The sequence below is a fragment of the Pongo pygmaeus genome, chromosome 21 (genome assembly GCF_028885625.2).
Source record: "Pongo pygmaeus isolate AG05252 chromosome 21, NHGRI_mPonPyg2-v2.0_pri, whole genome shotgun sequence".
NCBI classification, from domain to species: domain Eukaryota; kingdom Metazoa; phylum Chordata; class Mammalia; order Primates; family Hominidae; genus Pongo; species Pongo pygmaeus.
In genome coordinates this window covers 14972168-14994698 of record NC_072394.2, presented here as the reverse complement: position 1 = coordinate 14994698, position 22531 = coordinate 14972168, and the positions used below count along the sequence as shown (strand labels likewise).

The 22531-nt window shown below is 43.3% G+C and overlaps 1 protein-coding gene across 1 annotated transcript in view; it reads right to left on the bottom strand.

The window, feature by feature from the left end:
* The window catches only part of CFAP61 (cilia and flagella associated protein 61), a 313628-nt gene that overhangs the window by 111546 nt on the left and 179551 nt on the right, over positions 1-22531 (bottom strand). Inside the window, exons 18-19 of the mRNA XM_063659455.1 lie at positions 20023-20150; positions 2189-2287 (exon numbers count right to left, since the gene is read on the bottom strand). Of these exons, the coding sequence (XP_063515525.1) occupies positions 2189-2287; positions 20023-20150 (227 nt within the window). The remainder of the gene's footprint in view (positions 1-2188; positions 2288-20022; positions 20151-22531) is intronic.

Here is a 22531-nt window from a genome sequence, read left to right as displayed (position 1 = left end):
AAATTACTAAATTTATGAATGTCATTTGCACCTGTTATTTTGAAACCCCATGATCAGAGATAATTTCCTTTATTGGGGTTATGAGGACCATTTGAAAGACATCTCCTATTTATGGTTCAATCTTACTGAAATATGTGGTTTCTAAGAAATGTGATGACATGCAGTTACCCATGCAAAGGGGTCTGGCTGTGTTATTTAGTCCCTAACACTTGCTTGAGAGGAGTTTTGCAGGTATTTCTGGAGGTAACTTTCCTCTGTTCCACATTATTTACTGGGCATCTGCTATGTGCCAAGAACTGTCCCAGGTATGGAGTATACATCAATGAATCAATGAATAAAAAGGCAAAAATTTCCGCCCTTGTGGTGTTTATATTATAGTTGAAGGATTCTGGATATAAATATGAAGAATAAACATTATTTCAACAGGCAAATAATACAATATTTAGGAGGATTGAAGTAGCAAGAAAAAAACAGAGCAGAGTATGAGGGACTGGAGTGTGTTGGGGTGTTGGCTTCAAATGAATGGGGTGGTCAGGATAGACCTCATAGAAAAGGTAACATTTAAGAGCGAAAAGCAGAGACCTCAAGGTGGGGACTTGCCCGTTGCATCTAAGGAACATCGAGGAGGCTGGTGTGGCTCAAATGGGGAGAAAAAGGGCAAAAATAATAAAAGGTGAGGCTGGAGAATTAAGTAGATGGAGACAAGAGTTTAGGCTGGAGCATCACAGCACGTTCTACAATGATGAAAATGTTCTTATCTGTTCTATCCAATATAGTAGTCACTGGCTACATGTGGCTAATGTGACTGAGGAGCCAACTTTTTCATCTCATTTAATTTTAATAAATTAAATGTAAATACACGTGGCTAGTAGCCACCATATTGGATAGTGCAGTTCTGGGCTGTGAGGAGGTGATGTGATCTGATCCACCTTTCTGCAGCCTTGCTCTGGCTGCTGTGCTGAGAATGTGGAGGCAGGGACAGCAGCAGGGACACCAGTGGCTTCCACCCACTCAGTCTGCCCACACAGTGTCACACCTGCAGAAAGCCCCCTCAGTAGCTGTTTTCTCCTGAAACACACCCAACATGGGATTGAGGGAAACTTTCACTACGCTGATGGAATTAAGTTCCTCTTAAGACATTTGCCAATAAAACCAGCATTTCCTGGGAATCGTGTAATTTAGAAAGAGGGAAATGGAGAGAATGTGTTCTTGGCCAGAAGTTGGTGTTATGTTAATTTTAACAAAAAATCCAGCAAGCTTGGCTTCTCATGTACTGCTCGTGATCAAAAAAAGCAAAGCTCAGAGAAATGAAATTCCTTGCCCAGGCCCTTTGTGGCAGGGGCAGGATCTGAATCCACATCCTCCTGGCTCAAACCCATGCCCTTTTTTGTATCATAATGACACCCTTCAAAAAAAAGTTTACAGTCTGATAAAATTATTAAGTGGAAATGAACCCGTTCTGCGGGCAAGGAAGTTGTGTTTTTTCTCACTGTTCGAGGGCAAAACAAGTCTTTTTCACAGAGGAAAGAGGGTCCCTTCATCATGGAATCTAAAATGAATCCCCTGGGAGGGAACAATTTCCTTCCTCCTTATTGCAAAAATTAGGAGCTTGTTTCTAGAGGTAGAGAAACTAATATTTCTTGTAGCCATGTTTTGCTACAGGAAATTAAAACGAATGAAAGCTATGTGATAAAGACATGGTATTTTCCAGAACAGATGTTGTCAAATGGTGATTCTACTGGGATGAACACAATAAAGCTCACCCAGACTGGCATGGAAGTTCTTTGCCTGATCAGCTCCTGAGTACAAATGGCCAGGGTAGCTGTGGGACCCATATCCCAGCCAGGCGCCCTGTCAGATGCAAATGTAGTCAACAACCTTCATTGCCCTGTAGTGTCACTCAGAGCCCAAAGGCAGGGCTGGCTGTGTCCGTAGGCTCCACCCCAATTGTTTGGAACAGGGCAGATGTCTTCCCACGGATACAAACTGGTGGCCCTGGCCTGCCACTCTTGGCCACTTGCTTGTGAACACACTGGTACTTGTATCTCCTATGCGATGTCTGAACTCCAGTAGAAAAGCCCCACCACTTCTCCTTTTCCAATCTGAAATCTACTATTTAGCATTAAATAGACTGCACACAGAGTAGGACATTTGGGCCTCAGAATGAAAAAGCAAATAAAATTCATACTCGCTGGCTAAAAATTTCCTTTGTTCAGTGTCCAGAAGTTTTTTTCCTGGGAGTCCATGGGTTGAAATCAGGGTAAGATTATTAAACTTCATGTGAGAGCTAAAGAAAAAGAACAAGCAGTTAAGTGCAATTTAGCAAAAGTTTATCATAATTCAATTTAACTTTATATCACGTCATCCAACTGTTGAATTGCTCTTGGCGCTACTAATTCTTTGCACGAACCTTCAGATAGAACCAACCATTTCAAGGGAAAAAGGAAGATGGCGCTGGAGCTGCTAACTATAGAAGCTTCCAAAAAGCTACACATTAGTAATGAGACAGGTTTTTAAAATGTGCTTTTCAAAGTAAAACTAAAACAAATTGGGAGGGAGGCAAATTTAGTATGAAGTTTAAATTTTAGACTACTTCTATTAATAATAAACTGCTTGGAAGCATAACAATCGCAGCTTAACCCTGATGACTGCTTCCAGTCAAGCCTTTTGCATGGCTCATTACCCGATCTAGTCCTTACAGAAATCCAGTCAGGTCAGTAATACTATTATCCCTATTTTTTTTAGGTGGAACTGAAGCAAGTAATTTGCGAAGACCATTGATATAGTTTGGTTCTGTGTCCCCACTCAAATCTCAGCGTGTAGCTCCCATAATTCCCACGTGTTGTGGGAGGGACTTGGTGAGAGGTAACTGAATCATGGGAACAGGTCTTTCCCATGCTGTTCTCATGATAGCGAATAAGTCTCCCCAGATCTGATGGTTTTAAAAATAGGAGTTTCCCTGCACAAGCTCTCTCTTTGCCTGCTGCCATCCATATAAGACGTGACTTGTTCCTCTTTGCCTTCCACCATGATTGTGAGGCCTCCTCAGCCACGTGGAACTGAAAGTCCATTAAACTTCTTTCTTTTGTAAATTGCCCAGTCTTGGGTATGTCTTTATCAGCAGCATGAGAATGGACTAATACAGTAAATTGGTACCAACAGAGTGGGGCACTGCTGAAAAGATACCCAAAAATGTGGAAGCGACTTTGGAACTGGGTAACAGGCAGAGGTTGGAACAGTTTGGAGGGCTCAGAAGAAGAGGAGAAAATGTGGGAAAGTTTGGAACTCCCTAGAGATTTGTTGAATGGTTTTGCCCAAAATGCTGATAGCGATATGGACAATAAAGTCCAGGCTGAGGTGGTCTCAGATGGAAATGAGGAACTTGTTGGGAACTGGAGTAAAGGTGACACTTGTTATGTTTTAGCAAAGAGACTGGCGGCATTTTGCCCCTGCCCTAGAGATTTGTGGAACTTTGAACTTGAGAGAGATAATTTAGGGTATTTGGCAGAAGAAATTTCTAAGCAGCAAAGCATTCAAGAGGTGACGTGTGTGCTGTTAAAGGCATTCAGTTTTATAAGGGAAGCAGAGCATAAAAGTTTGGAAAATTTGCAGCTTGACAATGCAATAGAAAAGAAAATCCCATTTTCTGAGGAGAAATTCAAGCCAGCTGCAGAAATGTGCCTAAGTAACAAGGAGCTGAATGTTAATCCCCAAGACAATGGAAAAAATGTCTCCAGGGCATGTCAGAGACAGCAGCCCCTCCCATCATAGGCCTGGAGGCCCAGGAGGAAAAAGTGGTTTTGTGGGTTGAGCCCAGGGTCCCCATGCTGGATGCAGTGCAGGGACTTGGTGCCCTGCATCCCAGACACTCCAGCCATGGCTGAAAGAGGCTAATGTAGAGCTCAGGCCATGGCTTCAGTGGGTACAAGCCTCAAACCTTGGCAGCCTCCATGTGGTGTTGAGCCTGTGAGTACATAGAAGTCAAGAATTGAAGTTTGGGAACCTCCGCTTAGATGTCGGAGGATGTATGGATATGCCTGGATGTCCAGGCAGAAGTTTGCTGCAGGGGCAGGGCTCTCATGGAAAACTTCTGCTAGGGCAGTGTGGAAGGTAAATGCAGAGTCAGGGCCCCCACACAGAGTCCCTACTGGGGCACTTCTAGTGGAGCTGTGAGAAGAGGGCCACCGTCCTCCAGACCCCAGAATGGTAGATCTACCAGCAGCTTGCACTGTGTGTCTGGAAAAGCCACAGACACTCAATGCCAGCCCATGAAAACAGCCAGGAGGGAGGCTGTACCCTGCAAAGCCACAGGGGTGGAGCTGCCCAAGACCATAGGAACCCACCTCTTGCATCAGCATGACCTGGATGTGAGACATGAAGTCAAAGGAGATCATTTTGAAGCTTTAGGATTTGACTGCCCCACTGGATTTTGGACTTGCATGGAGCCTGTAACCCCTTTGTTTTGGCCAATTTCTCCAAGTTGGAATGGCTGTATTTACCCAATGCCTGTACCCCCACTGTATCTAGGAGGTAGCTAACTTGCTTTTGATTTTACAGGGTCATAGGCAGAAGGGACTTGCCCTGTCTCAGATGAGACTTTAGACTGTGGACTTTTGAGTTAATGCTATAATGAATTAAGACTTTGGGGGGCCAGGCATGGTGGCTCATACCTGTAATCCCAACACTTTGGGAGGCCGAGGCAGGTGGATCACCCGAGGTCAGGAGTTTGAGACCAGCCTGACCAACACGGTGAAACCCTGTCTCCACTAAAAATACAAAATTAGCCAGGTGTGGTGGCGCATGCCTGTCATCCCAGCTACTTGGCAGGCTGAGGCAGAAGAATCACTTGAACTGGGGAGGCGGAGGTTGCAGTGAGTCAAGATCACACCATTGCACTCCAGCCTGGGCAACAAGAGTGAAACTCCATCTCAAAAAAAAGAAAAAAAAAAAGACTTGGGGGACTGTTGAGAAGGCATGATGGGTTTTGAAATGTGAAGGCATAAGATTTGGGAGGGGCCAGGGGCAGAATGATATGGTTTGGTTCTATATCTCCACCCAAATCTCATCTTGTAGCTCCCATAATTCCCATGTGTTGTGGGAGGGACCTGTTGGGAGGTAACTGAATCATGGGAGCAGGTCTTTCCCATGCTGTTCTTGTGATAGTGAATTAGTCTCATGAGATCTGATGGTTTTAAAAATAGGAGTTTCCCTGCACGAGCTCTCTCTTTGCCTGCTGCCATCCATGTAAGACGTGAGTTGTTCCTCCTTGCCTTCCACCATGATTGTGAGGCCTCTCCAGCCATGTGGAACTGTAAGTCCATTAAACCTCTTTCTTTTGTAAATGGCCCAGTCTCAGGTATGTCTTTATCAGCAGCGTGAGAACAGACTAATACAACCATATAGCTAGTAAGTCTGGAGGCAGGGTTTGAACCCAGGATGCCTGGCTCCAGCATCCTCTCACCTTACCTCTACCTGTACTGTCCTGTAGATCTCAAATTGTTCAGAGGGATCCAAAGGTCATCTAATTCCCATTGGCTGACATTAGCTTTATTACATTCAGATACACACAGTTACTCAAATCAGGATACCAAAAAGTGTCATCTGGGAGGAAATTCTAGAGGATTCCTTTTTAAGAGCAAAACTGCTTTATATTTGCATCAGGCTTTCCAGAGCCCAAGGCACATTCATAGGCATTCACATAGAGATTAATCTTCTACACAATTTATGCTAGGGGTAGGGAAGAGACCGGTTTTTCTGATCCACATTTCATATGTAAGAAAATCAAGGTTGGAAATGGTAAGTAATTTGTTCAAGGTTACAAAGCTCATAAGCAGTGCCAGCTATGAAAGAAAGCCAGGCCTGCTGGCTCTAGGCAGCGCCCTGCTCCAGGCACCCACAATAGTCCCTCTAACTAGTCCTACAGGTAAAGTGCACCTGAGTAGAGACTTCTAAAGAACTCACGTGCTCAAGGCTCACTCCATGTTTTCCCATCAGGATTTAAGACACTCTTGCTGCAAATCCACCCCCTGGTTAAAGTCAGTAAAATTTCATGGGTGAGCTGATCTTTTCATAGGGTTCATGCTGATGAGATTTTTTTTCTAAAATCTCTTCTTAGTTCACACCTCCCCTTCAATCAACCAAATGCCAAAAAAGAAGCCTCCACCAAGTCAGAGAGAAACACCTGCCCTCCTTTCCCATGAGAAGATTGGAAATGTTCCAAATGTGGAACTGCTATCAATTTACTGACAATCTGTTAAGTAGCACTAAAAGCAGGAGACTTTTGGTGATGGCGCAGGCCAGAAATGCAATAAACTCAACTGAACCTGACATTTAAAAATAGCTCAATATTATGAGAGGTTTTGCTCTAAAGTCTCTAAGGATGAGTGTCATTTAAGAATGAATATTCTTATTTGATAAGAAGAAAACTGAGCACATCTTATCCTCTAATAATAAGAATAAAAAATTTTAATATCTTCAAATAACATAAAGGTCACAATTAATCCAGCTACTTATGGCTGACAGTCTGCAAGTACACACTGATTACTTGTCTCTTATTTATTACCATTTAATGAAAAATGCTAATAATAATAATAATAATGTGTTTATACTCACAAGCAGTTAAAATTTACCCCAGCTTTGGGTGCTATATGATAGATATGTGGTTTATGTTATACCAATAATAGTTATATATAGGCCTTTTTTACATCTCTATGTAAGTAGAAGGCTTAATAATTATTCAGCTACATCTTTTACTACAAAGACAGTCCCTTTGATTTTGAATCATTTGAATTATCGAACAACATGGATCAAATAATTTATAAATTACCAAACTACCACATTGCATTATCCTAAATTATGCTGTTGTACAATTTAAAATTTCCCCAAAACAACAAAGTAGTTTTTAAAAAACCTAATCTATAATGATATGGTACAAAGATTTTTGGGGGGATAGAGGCATTTTTTGAATTTTAATACATTAAAAAACAGGTTTCCACTCTTTTTCTTTAGCCCACGTTGAAATCTTTTTACATTCTTCATTGTTGCTGTTCTGGGCCTTTCTCCGACCTTCAAGTTCTCTACTGTAACCCCTCTTGTTATCCTTACTATCCCCCTTGCTCATACTCAGGTGAGCACATCTCCTATGTCATCAAGAAAATGGGGACTGGTCACCAGGCATTTTTATGTTTCCTTCTTACCATGTCTAGAGCGTTCTTCCATTCCCCTGAGTCAGAAGAGACATGTCTCCCCATTAAACCTATCTTCTCTTCAAGTTCCTCTTTATCTCTCTCAATCCCTCTGAGAGCAAATTTCTCTTAAAACTACACTTAAGACACCTGAACATCACCAGTTTCGTGCTGATAGGACGGATCCACAGAGTCAGCTGGGCAGCTGGGCCCATGACCTGCTTCTCTGCTTCTCCATGTGTGATTTCCATTTTCAGGGTCACCTCAGGTTCAAGGTGGCTCCTGGAGCTGCAGCCATCACAGCCACATTACAGGCAGAGGAAAGAGAAATGGGCAGAGAGCGCTGCCTATTAAGGAGCCTTCCTGAAAGTCCCACATTTCTGCTTACCTAGCCAGAACTCAGTGACATGGCCAGGGAGAAGCAGGGAGTCTGGAAAATGTAGTTTTTCAAAGAAAACACAGTGATGTTTCCAAGAACCACAGTTCCCAGGGTTTTGTCACCAAGTGCAGAATGAATACTGGGAGGCAATTAGAAGTCTCTATTTTCATTGACTCATGGAGGAAGGATGAGCTGGGGATATGAGAAGATCCTTATTAATCAGGATCCAGGCAAAAGAAAAAGATGGCGGACTTCACAAGGTCTTACTGAATGAAGGCAGCTGTGTATGCAGGGTTACAGGGACAAAGAGGGAAGGAGAGTACCCAGGGTATAGCAGCAGTGGGTGCCATCACTGATCCTGGGCCTAAAGGAGCAGGGGTGGAGGAAACAATGAGAACTGGGACCATGCAGGAGGCCTCCCCCAGGAGCTGTCGTCACAGAACCTCCTGTCTGGGACAACACTGTCTTGAGGCTGTCTTTCATGACTTCTTTTTTACCAGCTCCTCCTCCTTTGTCCATTTCTCCCTAGCCAAGCTTCCCAAGCTTCATGCCTATTTCCCTGGGTGATGTTATCCACCACCAGGACTTCCTCTTACACATTTACTACAATGTACTATACTACAATGATTCTTCTGAGCTCTAAATCTGATTTCTAAATGCCTATCAGCCCTAACTGGCATGCTCCAGGGGGATGTCAAATTTAATATGTGCCCAAACAAAACTCTTGGTCGCCTCATCCCACTCCTCCTCTATCTCCAGCAAAGCTTTGGCCAACTAACCACCTCTAGAGCTAGGAATGTGGCAGCCAGTCTCAGGCTCCTTCCCACTACCCACTTTGGCTACCATGTCCAATCACTTTGACCTTGTCCACATCTCTTGAATGCCCCCGCAACCCGCCCCTCCTATAACACACTGCCTTAGTTCACCATCTTGTCTAGAGAGTTTGTCTCTCTGGCTTGAGTCTCTCTCTTCTGCCCATCTTCTACACAGATACTGGAAACCTCTTTTTAAATTAAATAAAATCTCAACGGTTTCTGCTTTTAAAATCCCTACCCTTGTTCTTGATAGAGATTTTACCAAGGTAGCTGCAGATCAGACTCATTAAGATCCTAGTCTCAGAAGTCGGACTGCCTCAGTACGACTCCCAGCTCTAGCACTTCTAGCTTTTTGACCTTTGCAAGTTATCTGACCTCTCTGTGGCTGTAGAACCTAATGCTTCTTAGGGGTTCTGTGAAGATTAAATGCATCATTGTCTGTAAAATGCTTAAAATATTGCCTGCTGCATAGTACATTTTCAATAAATGGTTAAGTGTTTTTATTACCAAACTGTTCAGCCCAAATTCCCTAGCGTGGCATAAAGGTCCTTCTGGCTGGGCCTAACCAAACTTCCCCGACATTCTTTGTAACATCAACCTCCTTGCTATTCAGAGAAGGTTCCCTGCCCTTTCATGACTTTATATGAAAATATCACCAGCATTTTCATTTCTTTCTCCAACCTCATATTTTTGCTGTGATGGTTCTCTCTATAATCCGATTTAGCAGTGTCTAAATATTTAATTTCTTAAATCTATAACTATGTAAGAATATTGGTCTAAAATCATGAAGTTTATAATACATAATTCTAATAGACTGATTTTTAATTTGATCGCCTATGAATATTCAAAAAGTTCCTTCAAATAGAACAGTGGGTCACAGAGTACAGCTTGGATTTGGGCATGCATTCGATGAAATGGCAGGAACAGCAGAACCACAGATAAAGCTCAGATCTAATGGTGTTGGCTTGATGTATATAAACAATATCTAACATCACCGTGAGCCCTCAGCTCCAAAATCAAAGGTCACCATATCATGAAAAAAAAAAAAAAGTTTCAAGTTAAGTGCTCAAGCCAATGAAACATTAAACAAGGGCACCTGCATTTTCGCAGCAAATAATTCCAGTGGGGATTTCACGTTGCTGTGGATACAAAGGGAGGAACAGCTCAAAGATACTTGTAAAGCAGGGAGGGATTAGGGTATCCAGGGAAATAAGTAAAAGGTATTGTGTTTCATCCCATGCTTCAGGAGGACAGCTACAAAATTAGGTCTAAACATCCTTATCCTTCGAATAAAGAGGGTCACATTGCCAATTTATTGTGAACATGATAAAAGAAATATAAAACTTTTCATGTTGCTTACCCTTCTGGGCAGTAGATACATGTCAGCCTGCTGGGCAATCGCTAGTTATTTTCTAGCTGATTTTGTGTGTGCTGTGCGTGTCTGCAGGGTGCAGGCATAGCAAAGGCAACCAAAGCAAGTGATTTAATTAACTGCTTTAATTAATGCTGTTATTTGAACAACTAGATAATGTAGAGAAAAAATTATTATCCCACATCGATCTAAATGTTTCAATTTAATTTACTAAAACCTCTGCTTTCTGAATGGTTCAAAACAGTGACAAAAATATTTGCCAAATGAAAATAAATCCTAGCTCATGATAGATATTTAACCTATCTACATATTCTACTAGTTAAAAAATAACTCAGATTTAATTCAGTCTTAACAACAACACATGCCATAAAATACTATAGATGGAGTTTAGAAGTTGGGAGCTCTGTGAACTTCCAATATTAGAGGCAAAACAAATCCACACGAAATATTTATTAAGTACACAGCAGATTAAGAGAATCTACCAGTTTTTCCCTGAAAAAAATTTAACTTTCTTTAGTAATATTTTTTTCTGTTTAAATCATAAGAGACTTTTGGACAAGGTCCTGAGCCATTAATTTAATTTTTTTTTATTTTTTAAAAATTTTTATTTTGGAGGATTTTAAATACACACAAGGTGAAAAAAGCTTAGCAATTACTAACATTGTGCTGCTTTTAAAATACTCACCAACACTGTTGTGGTTGGAGTAAATACCACACATTGTATTATTTCATCTTAAATTCTCTAACATACAAGAACCTAACAATAAAATGAATTTCAGAAAACGGGGAAGGTGCAGGAAACTGTTAAGTATTAAAGAGATTTCAGGGGCACATTAACTAAACGCAGTATTTGAATCTGGTTTGCATCCTTATCCAAGCCAACTAACTGTAAAAGAACAATTTTAAGACCACTGGGAAAACTGAACACGGACTGGTATTAGATGATATTAAGGAGTTATGGGGTATTTGTTTGAGTGTGTTAATAGTACTCAATCCATTTTTGTTGTTAGTAAAAATTAAACGGCAGCTGCATCCATGGCCACAAAGTTGTTGGTCATGACACACTCTGACCTCCAGGGGGAGACCGAAGAGAGAGATCCACAGAGGAGATGTGGGATGGAGGATTCTGAACACATCTAGAAGGGAGTGGGCAGTTCGTGGGGTGAGACAGAGGTTAAAAGCTCTCTCCCTGACCCTACTTCTCTCCTCTTGGGTGCCATCTTGCCCAGCTCCACCTTGGGTGGGTCAGAGCTTCCTGGTCCTGGAGCTCCTGTAGGAATCAGGATGGGACCTGGAGAAATGGGGCAAGGAGCAAGTCTCGTGAGGTACCCTGAGTCTGGGTGTGACTCAACACTGGACCCGACACTAAGGTAGAAGTGTCTGCCTGGAGGGCCCTGGGTGCTCTCTGGAGTCCTCGGGGACCTGGCAGGGGAGGGGCATGGTGGCCAGGATAAGGAGCTAGGTAGAAGTTCAGGATCTCAGATAAAAAAACTTATGTATCACAAAAGCAACACATAAATCCTTACTGAAAAAATGAAAATGCATGCTATTCTTGAAATGTCAATTGAAAAGATAAGAATAAAATTTGGGAGTTCTGGCAAAACAGATGAAAATAAAATTGAGCTTTCCTTTATAATTTAGGGGAAATGATTAATGATGTTTTTATCTATGTCTAGGAAGTAAAAACATTATACATTTATACTTTAAGCATATGTTTATATATACTGAGCACATACCAGATGTAAATACCAAGATGGCAGCTATCAAAGACAAGCCAGAAAGCCCTTGCACACGAGAGATGGCAAAATACAAGGCACAAATCAATTTGTTCCTTAAGGATGGAATCATGGAGCATTATGGGAATTCAAAATCCAGTGGGATCACTTCTGGTGGGGGAGGACGAAGAAGAGCTTTGTGTTTTGGGCAAATGCTGCCTATTAGCAAGGCTTTATTAACACCACATGGGCAGGTTTCTTCTTGGTCCTTCCTTCTTAATGGTGATAGTTTAAGCATGAGACTTCGTGAAATGCTTTCTGCTAGGTCCAATTTAGCATGTTAATACTATGAATATGGGTTCAGCTATATAATGTTAATAATAACCTAAAAATTAGGCCTGGTAAGCCCCAAAGTAATGATGTGACTTAGAAGTTATATGATTCACTAAGAATTAGAAAATGTGGTTTGGAAAACAAGCCCATAAAAACAAGTTAGTTACAATGAGCAATTACAGGTGGAAATAGGTTTCCTTATAGATGAGACTGCCAATTTTGAGCAAATGTCTACAAAAATGGCTCCTAAACCCACCTGCATGTTGGAATTACCTGGGGATTCTATTAAAAATACTACACATATTCCTGAAACCCACCCCAGGCCTACTGAATTGTAACTCCAGGAACAGGGTCCCAGGAAACTGTATTTGTACAACCTTCCCCATCCCTATCCAAGTGGCTGTGATGTGCAGAATTGTAGAGCCTGGAACTTTTGCAATCTGTTGCTTATAGAAACAGTTACTTAATATTAACCTTAAAATCTCAAAAGGTGATTCACAACATTTTCCTCCACCACAAGTTCTTAAAATAAAAAGGAGAATTCAAACCATTTTTTTCAAGCCTGTGTCTTACTATACTGGTAGTGTTGGATTATCTGTTTGAAAGGCATTATCTTCAGAGAAGTACACTTAGACAGAAACCTGGTCTCCAGAAGCCATCTGCTGCATAGATGGCTTTGCCTGCTCTGGGTCTCACACAGAGGCTCACGGTCCTCCCAATCCCCAGCAACGAGGACCACCTGTCACCTCTACTGGAGGGCCCTCATGCCTGTGTTTTCAGGCGGGGCTCTTTCTGGGCTTCCCTTCTAAATTTCCACCCAACATCAAATGCTGTAAGTTGGGGGGCAGTTTGATATGTCCTTATTCCCTGAATCCTCTTGTACATCATTTTATGTGCGCCAAGATAAAAGAATTACGGCCCTAATCCTCCCTCCACAGGGAGGAAAGAAAGTGGCTGGCGGGTGCAGAGCTGAGGAAGTGGGAGAGGGTGCACAGCTGAGGGTGTATGATGCCTTTTGCTTTTTTGGGAGTGAGGCTGCCCATGAGAAAAGTGGGGATGGGAGGATGGGGCGGGAAGGGTAAAGACCACATTGGTCTGGTGGCATTGGCCGAGTGAGTCCCTGCAGGTCTCGTGAAGACACATTGCTGGGCCTGATTCCCAGAGTGTTTCTGATGCAGGAGGTCTGGGTGGGGCCTGAAAATCTGCATTTCTAACAGTTCCCAAGTAACGTCCATGCTGGCGGGCCAGGGACGGCACTTTGAGAGCCTCTATTCAAAGAGGAGAAAACTGAGAGGCTCCTGAGAGTTTGGGAGTCTCAAGAAAGGAGGGGAGAGTTTAATGTAAGTATGAAGGAAGTGTATGATCCCACTAAATATCTGAGACATGAGTCTCTTAGGAGGATGTTCTGCAGACTCCAGGGAACGTCTCACCAGGAGTCAGATGCAGCTGTGGGTGGAAACACCTCCGGCTCCCCCAGTCCTCGGGGAAGAGGGCATCCTCCACGTGGAGGAGACTCCAGCTCCCCAGTCACTTCCCGCCTTTGAAAGTCAATGCAGGCTTCCATGGGGGTCTAGACATGCAAATTTAATTAGTGGGGAGGTGTCTGTCTAACAAGTGTCAGCACCAGGCCTTTGGACAGATGCTTGACATTTGCTACCTGACTGAATGCTCAGGCCAGTGTGTGAGGAGGGATTCTGGGTGCCTTCCCTGCAGCACAGGTGAGGAGACTGAAGTTCTGCATTTTGGAATCACTCTCCTGGGCCCTCTCCACTCCACCCTCGCTTCTGACTTCCTTGACCTGCCGCCTGCCCTGGAGGGCTGGGAAAGCAGAGCCTGGCCCTACCCCCAGGTTTCGGATTCAGTCCCTGGAGAGTGGGGCCTGACTATCGCCACCTCCGACAGCTTCCCAGGTAATGCTGATGGTGCTGGGCCACAGACCATGTTTTGAAAACTACTGATTCTAACCTTATCTCCATCCCAAAGTGGAAATAAGGTATTTTGCTGAGACAAGGTCCTTAAATGCCATCTCTTTTCCAACAAAACTTTCTGGTAGTACACCTGTGTCCTCTTTAGAACTGCAAGAAACCCAAAAAATCCTCTCCCCACAGCCTTCTTATCTAACCCTTGCTTCTTCTCCATCATCATCTATGCCAAAGTTTCAGTAAAAGGCAACTTCAAGAATATTAACAAGGAAGAACAGAACAAACTAAGCAAACTAAGGGACCATAAGGGCACTCCAGAGATAGTGTTGGGGCCTACTCACCTCACCCTGACCCACCTGCTCACCTGCAAAGGGTCTCCTGTCTGCCTCTCTCTGCCCACGGCCATTCTCTGACCTCAGCTGTCCACCGTGGGGACCCACTGACAAGGGTGTCTTTTGGCTTTGTGGCTATCCTCACTTCCCTGTCACACGGCCCTGCTCTCAGGCAGTTCCCTAGGATCACTCCCAAATAAACTACTTGTATCCAAATGCTTTGTTTTCAGCTTGGTTTGAAAGAATGCAAACCAAGACAGGTACCAATGTCATTATTTGAAAATCATCCAATAACAAATGATGAAGACTGAGGAGATGGGTGTACAACTCAGACCCAGGTACACGGTTTGTGCTTTGTGTGATCATGAAAAATGCATTTCCTACTTACCCTTAATGCCAAAGAATCACAAAGCACCCACAAAAAAAGGACAATAAGCTGACCTTCCCCTGTCGCAAAGGCCTAATGTTGCTCAAAGTGGATTGCTTTGCTTTTGTTCTGGGAGTCTCTAATGTGGGTATGAGGAGATAAGTCATACCGAAACGAGCAGGGGTGGATAATTTCAGTAAATGAAGGTGCTTTTATTTAACATTAATCACATTTAAATATTGGAGTCGAATAGGAAACCCCATTGTGATTAGTGAGACCAGGGTGAGTTCTGGATCATTGTTCTCTGATGGCAGAATGTCCAGTCTTGCTGCCTGGGGAGACTGAGACTCTGAGCCTGACAGGTAAAGCTCCTTCCACCGTCCCCTCTGCTCTGGCCACCAGACCAGCCTCTGCACCAGACCTGATGTCGTGTATGCTCTGTGGATGTCCATCTCCCGTACGCCCCCCTGTGGATGTCCATGCTGCCTGCTGCCTGGGCACATCGGAGGGCGGCCCTGCACATGCCCTGGGCCTCGCTCCCATGCTGTTTTTGCACAGGGCAATGAACAGGGCAATTGCGAGGCGCACACGTGCAGAGACCGACAGGACGGGCAGTCACAATCACAAACCTGTCCATTGCGGTTGAGCTCTGAGATCAGCAAGGAAGCACTGACTATTTAATTAGTCACCTAATTAGTGACAGGCCACACTGAAGGTTTCAGATGTCCTCAGACAAACGTAAAGATAAAAAGCCTAATTAAGCCGCCAGCGCTAGGCTGGCTGCTGCCAGAGCCCACAGCTGTGCCGGATATTGTGCGGAACTGCACGGCCCGATAACAGGAGTTGTGGTCATTGCCACAATTGCAGCTTTAAAAACATGCCCTGCTTGGTCCAAGCTATTCTTAGTCACCTCGACACATTCAACCAGATGAGGGGATCAGTGTCTAGGCTGAAAGTCTGAGGCTGCATCTTTTGCTGGGATGATTTGGTCAGTTTTTGAGAAAACTCTTCTGAGTGGTGGAAGTGGAAGACAAGGGGAACCCAGGCTTTCCAGTGCCCACCAGTGTTTTCCGTGAATCAGTGTTTCTCTCTAGTCACACGGAGGGTCGCGGGGACACCGGCTGGGCTGCTTTCAGTCACTGTCATCCATGACTCCAGCAAGCATTTTTCTAGTGCCATTACAGGCTCTTCAAAAGATTCTTTACATCGGGATTAAATTAGGAAAGACTTAAAAATAATGGATTAAAAAGGAACTTTCCCATAATTAGGAGTAAATATTATAAAACACTGAAGCATAGAGACTCGTGCTGAAACAGAAGAGGACAGCAACTGCCTCAGCTCCATGAACGCAGGCCCAGAAGACAGTCAAGATGCTGTTCTGCATAATTCTGGAAAAAAACCTGTTTGGGACACTGGGGCAGGGCCTGAGGTTCTGCAGTTTTAACGAACTCACAGGTGATATCAATGCTGCTGGTCCACATGCCACACCAGGAGTGAAAGGATGCAGAAACAGAAGACAGGTGCATACACCTGGTTCCGGCTCCTTCTCTTCTTCTTCTTCTTTTTTTTTTTTTCTATTTTGCTATAGCATTTATATAATTTAAAAAAATGATTCTGGAATATCTTTGTGGAAACCTGAGAGAGTCAAAGCACTGCAGTTGAGGAGTTCAGCGATGCTAGACTCGGTGGGAGTTCACTTTATAGTGAGTTCACTTTACAGATCTCACCCTGATAGGGTTTGTGGAGTTTCTACCGTGGTGGCGCCTTTGGGCTGGCAGGACCTGGGGGCCCCTGCTGGGACTCTCCTTCAGCACAGATGAGGACAGTTCCTCCCTCAGGGCTGCAGCACTGCTTGGCAGCAGAGGTGGGCTAACGGCTGAGGCCAAGTTCTTTCTGCTTTCTCCAGTGGTTGGAGGTTTTAAATAGTCTTATTAATGGAAGCACCGAGAAGGAAAATGCACATGTGACATCCATAGTGTCGGAGCCAGGAACTTTCAGTCCCAAAGAACAGGGTGGCCAAATGAACACAACCCACCAATCACAAGAACAGTTATTTAAAAATAATCCAAGTCTATCACTTAAATGTCTTGGGCATTACGAAGAACACACGTAATCTCACAGTGAATGTCTTAAGATCTGTCTTTTCCCCTCCAATTCACGGCCCTCTACCCCATAGTACAAGCTGGTGTTTTCTTCCTCAATGCCCTGCAATGCAAGAGAACCACCCCATGGCCCTAGCCTTGCCCTGCCCAGCTCCTGATCCTTGCCACAAACACCCATGCTCCTGCGCTGGCTGGGCAGGTGACAGGAAAGAAAGCTGGGTCCTTTCCTCCTGGGCTCCCCTCAGAGGCCAAGTGCACCAGACAAGGGGGGAGGGAACCAATTAGCTGAGCCCACCCCACCCTGAATGACGCTACGCCCCTGACCATCTCCACCCCTGGAGGCCTCTCGCAGGGCTGAGGGAGACTGTAGAAGCCTCTGAGAGCAGGGCCATTGGCTCCTTGGCTCTGCTGGGGATCACCAGGGCCAGGAGCAGGAGGGCACGGAGGACAGCAGGGGAAGTAAAAGACTGGGATCCTGGGGTGTGTCCCCAGGAAAACGCCTGCCACGCATGTCTCCCGGTGCTGGAGGGCCCAACAGGCTCCCCCTAGGAAGGACAAGACGCAGGACTCAGGCCTGACAACCACAGACAAGGAGATGTGTCTGTGCAGATTAACTGCACACAGCTAGCAGATAAAATAGCATACTTAAAAAAAAAAAAAGTCAGAACACCACCACAGTATTCCCTCATCACGTGGAGCTTACATCCTAGGGTATACTAGGTAGTGAGTTTGGACAAAGCACTTCAGCTCTCCCAGTAGCACCTCAGCACTTGGGGAAGAAAGGATAGGAATTTACACAAACTGCTTTTGGTGTCCTTTGAAGAGGAGACCAAATGTATTTTATAAATTCTTGCATGGAAATAATACAAGAACAAAGTTGTGTTTGTTTTGTCGTCAGATGACAGAATTACCAGATTTTCTGGACAAAGAGGTTACTGTCCTGAGCCTCAAGTGGATTTTCCAGGAATGATGGTGCCCCTGCTGAGTCTGACAATGCAGCTCAAGACTACAAGGAGGCAGCCGGGCGCTGTGGCCCCTGCCTGTAATCCTAGCACTTTGGGAGGCCAAGGCGGGCGGGTCACTTGAGGCCAGGAGTTCGAGACCAGCCCGGTCAACATGGTGAAACCCAATCTCTACTGAAAATACAAAAATTAGTCGGGCGTGGTGGCTTGCACCTGTAGTCCCAGCTACTTGGGAGGCTGAGGCAAGAGAATCGCTTGAACCTGGGGGGGAGGCGGAGGTTGTAGTGAGCTGAGATTGCTCCATACACTCCGGCCTGGGCAACAGAGTGAGACTCTGTCTTAAACCAAAAACAAAAACAAACAAAAAAAAGACTACAAGGAGGCCGATTCTCCTAAATTTTGCTTCCAAAACGTAGATTCAATCCTCATTGGTGGTCAGTGTTGGGTGAAAACTGTATTTCTTCATTTCAGCTCAAATCACGTATAAAATTAAGTTCAAATGGCAGTTAAACTGGGAAAGTAAAATACGCAGTAGGTTACCATGGTGATTGCTGACTTAAAATAATTAGAGAAAATAATGAGAAAACTATTTCCTCTCTTAAGGATTAGAGATCCGTAAACTGATACCAGTCTATTTTTAGTGTATATAATCTGTGTAATGATGATAGAGAATTATGAGTATTTTAGAATGCTTTAAAAAGCTCTGATTGGGAAATTTAATCGACCCAATACTTACAACAAAATTTATACTTGTCTTTATTAGATCTAAGTTGACTCCACAAAAAGAAAATTACTTGTATATGTCTCAATGTAATCATTTAAATAAAACATTATGACTAAGTATATAGCTAAATTAAGATTTAAGACCTGTTTATGATAACTTCTTAACTGCTATAATTTCACAGCTCCACCTTGATAATTCATCATTCAAAAATGTTTGCATAAAACTTGCTGTTCAAAAGTTTTCGAGGAAGAGACCCATCAGAACAAGTAAAGCACTCAGACTACAACGTGGCATACCCTGGGAATGGAATATTCCTAGGTGCTTCTCATCATTTAATGCTTGCAGTGAAATATTGCTGCAGACTGACCACATTATTCAAAGCACATGAACTCTGTTACTAATTTCAATAATGACACATAATTTATTTCTAGTTACCTAAGAGCATGTTCTGGAGAAATGAACAAACTGGCTAGAAAGTGAAAAAATCAATTCTTTTTTATCTGGTTAATGTGATGTTAAATGAGCAAAATAACCACTTGGGATTAGCTCGTCTCCATGTTAACCAGGCACATACACCTTTTGAGGGTCATTTCCTCCATCCATTTGCTTTCCCAGCCCCTCACAAGGCCCCACCTGTCCTGAGCTAAGAACTCTGCTGGCTTCCAGAAGAGTGATGGTAGGCTGCATTTTCCCATCTCCTGCTTACCTCTCAGCACCTGTAGTTTTGAATGGTAGCTAAAGTTTTTCATGTGATCCTGAACAAAAGATCTGGAAAAACTGGACTCTCAATTCAGGGTTCTGTGGTTCCCAAAGTCAGGGTTTTAAAACATCTATGAGACTTTTTAAAAAATAAATGAAGATAGCGAGTTTGAGAGAAGCTAGGCAATACACTGAGGGCTCCACGTTAGGTGCTAATGATGCCAGGCCATGATCCCAAGCTCTCAGACCCTAACCCACGGTGTTTTCTATTAAAGAGGTGCTCAATTCAGTGAGCAGATGGAGAGAGAGACTGGGGATGCTGGAAATCCCTGAGCATCACCCATCAGAAAAATGGGCTCTGAAAGGAAACCTTGTTTAGTGCTTTGAGGGGGATGAGAAAACAGCATCAGAAGAGATGCACAGGCCTCCATATTCCCTGAAGGGTTTTACCTGTTCCAGGGGATCCAAAATTCAAGGGCTGGAAGAAAGATCCTGGCCCACATGCCATTTCTGAAAGTGTATTTGTAATGTAGGAAGTCAAAACTCATTCCCAAACCTGCCTGATTATGTGGAGTGTCTATTAACATACAGATTCCTAGATCACTCCCCAGGAGTCCAGGTTCTGTAAGTTGGGTGCAGGATCTTGGAATCTACATCTTTAACAAATGCTGCAGGTGGTTTTTATGATCTGGCCAGTAAGGAAAACATTCCTTTAGAAAAGGGGTCAGTAGGCTGTTTCTGGGAATGGTGAGACAGTACATATTTTAGGCACTGAAGGCCATATGGTCTCTGTTGCAACTACTCAGCAGAGGAGACTGCCATCTAATCTGCTATTGTAGCACAAAAATGGCCACAGACAACACATAAATAAGTGTGGCTGTGTTCCAATAAAGCCTTATTTACAAAAGCAGTTGGCAAGCCAGGCCTGGCCTCAGGGCTATAGTTTGCTAACCCCTGATCTAGAATATTCTTCGACTGATTCATCCATCCACATAGGCAGGGTGTGTGGAGTACCAAACAATCTCAGGTCTGTTCTCTGATGGTGTTCTCTTCAGATGTAGGAAGATACTTTTTATTATTTAAAAACCAATCAATCAATAGAGTAAAACAACTCACCAAAATACCAATGTCTCTAGGAAGGAAATTCCAACACTGGATGCACCAACCACAATGATCTTGGCATTGACAGTAATTTTAGGTTCCAATGTTAGTTTTCTGTTTGTATGGTTTAAAGCATAACTCATCTGGAAAAAAAATACAAAGACAAAGAAGGAGTCAAAGAAAATGCAGCAGTGTTCATACCCCCAAATTTGCAATTATGTAGAATTATCTAACCAGGACATTACCACCAAAACAAACCTAATAGTGCCCATGTACAGCCAGCATGAAATGCATGGGAAGATGTTTTTAAGAAATTAATGTAAGAATATGTGAATATATGCCTGACATCCCAGCTAGGTCACATCAAAATGCCTGGTTTTCAAGATGTTGTCTTAATGCTGACAGATGTTTCATACAGAGCTGAGACCCTTAATGAGTAGAGATAACTAGTAAGTAATACTACAAGGAGACAGGCAAGCTACTCCCCGAGAATCTGTAGTTCCATGAAAGGTCCCAAGTCTTTTCTTCTGTCCACAGTTTCCCTGAAACCTTGAGTGACAAATGAGTTGAGTACTTGAAGACAAGTTTTAGCTCATGTTCAATTCTCTGTCCCTCACGTTACTTAACGTGGTATATTGTGGACAGTAGATGCTCAATAATATTTGTAAAATGGCAAACATTTATTAAATGGCAAAAATGCGTTCAATTATTAGGATTGTTCAACCTTTCAGATACTTCAGAGTCAGGCAGGCCTCTTAGAAGCACAGAAAGTAACTGGTGATCACGTTAATGTCCATGTTTACAAAAATTACCTGAACTAGTCATTGATTTGATTTACTTCCCTGCAGAAGCTTCAAGGGGTACATTAAATGTGCAAAGTAAAGTTTTACAAAGAAGTGACAGAGTAGCCTTGGAAGAACATTGGGATATGTGCCAAAAGATCTTGGTTCTATTTTTAATCCATTGATTCAACACACATTTTTTGGTGCTTACTATGTGTCTGGACAGTGACAAAAATTACAGCTGACTTCTCATTGGAAACAATGGTGACCAGAAGTCAGTGGAAAGACATTCTTATCACCTCATCCCATGCTGTTAATTACATCAGCATTAACTTCATCCTCTACATCAGAAATCTCTGCATTCTGATAGGTCAAACCTGCTTTGGATTTTCTTAAAACCCTGGGATACCAGGAGTTGGAAGTCTGACAGAATAATGGTAAAGTCTTATTTGGGTTCCCACCCACTTTCCAGTGCTGTAGGGGTATGGATGTGGCCATATGCTTTGCCATTTAAAGGTAACATCTCAGATCTAGAGCTTAAATCCCATTTCTCTGTCTCTAGATAGCTTAGCAACATGGAGGAAGGAAAATGGCTTGAGCCAAACAATATATTGATAGAAATTTAAAACGAAAGTGGGAGATTTCAGACTCCATAATTAACATTGCTTGTACCTCTCAACATCTGTTCCACCCTACAACTCCCACCTTTAATTTGGCACAATATAGATTTTGGAAGAGATTGGACTCACTCCCATTTTCAAGAGGGACTCTGATTCACATAAACCAAGTCGAATACTCCCACTCTCTTTCCTCAGCGACTGGGTCAGGATACACATGTGACCTTAGTTGACCTAATCAGAGTGAAGCCCAGGACTTTTGCATGATAGTTGAAGAAGAGATGCCTTCTTGTTTTCTGGATGTCACGTGGTGTAAATGTGAAGCCTGAAACGGCTGTGGTCATCATGCCAAGAGGGAAACCATCCCAGGTTGAAGCCCCAAGAGAATCACAGAGAAGTAGAACAGGAATTCTTTTCAAACCCTACCCGAAACCCATACTACCTTTGGACTCTTCAGTTATATAAGCAGTACATATCAGTCAGATATTGCCACAATAGGGCTGTGAAACCACTTCAAAATGCATTGACTTAAAACAACTGTCACTTATTCTGGCTCATGCAATTCTGGGTCAGCTGGAAGTAGGCTGATCTAGGTTGGACTCAGCTGGGTCTGGCTCCAATCTGCAGATTCCAAACCTGCCTCACATTTCTCTTATTTGATGCAAGAGAGCCAGAGCATGTTCTTCTCATGGCAATGGCAGAAATACAAGAAAGGTAAGTGAAAATAGGAATACTTTTAAAATCTGGCCAAAGCAAGTCATGTAGCTGAGCACAACATCCATGAGTTAGGGAAATATACTCACCTTTAGAGGGAGGAACCTCAAAATCACACAGCAAAGGACACAGCCCAGGGAGGGATGAAGGCTGGGAAGAACGACACAGCCCACTGCATTTCTTTGATTGTTTAGGCCAGTTTGTTTTTTATATGCTACTGAAAACTTCCTAGATTGATATAGTTTCTAAATGAAATAATGAATATACCATTTGGGTAAAAAAGTGCATGTTCTTCAAATAAATGTCAGTTCTGATTTGCTCTATGAGAATTTCCCAGGACAGATCCATGAGGAATTGTGTAAGAAATCTAGTTCCTACTGGTTCACCTGGGTGCCAGTGTGTACTGTACTC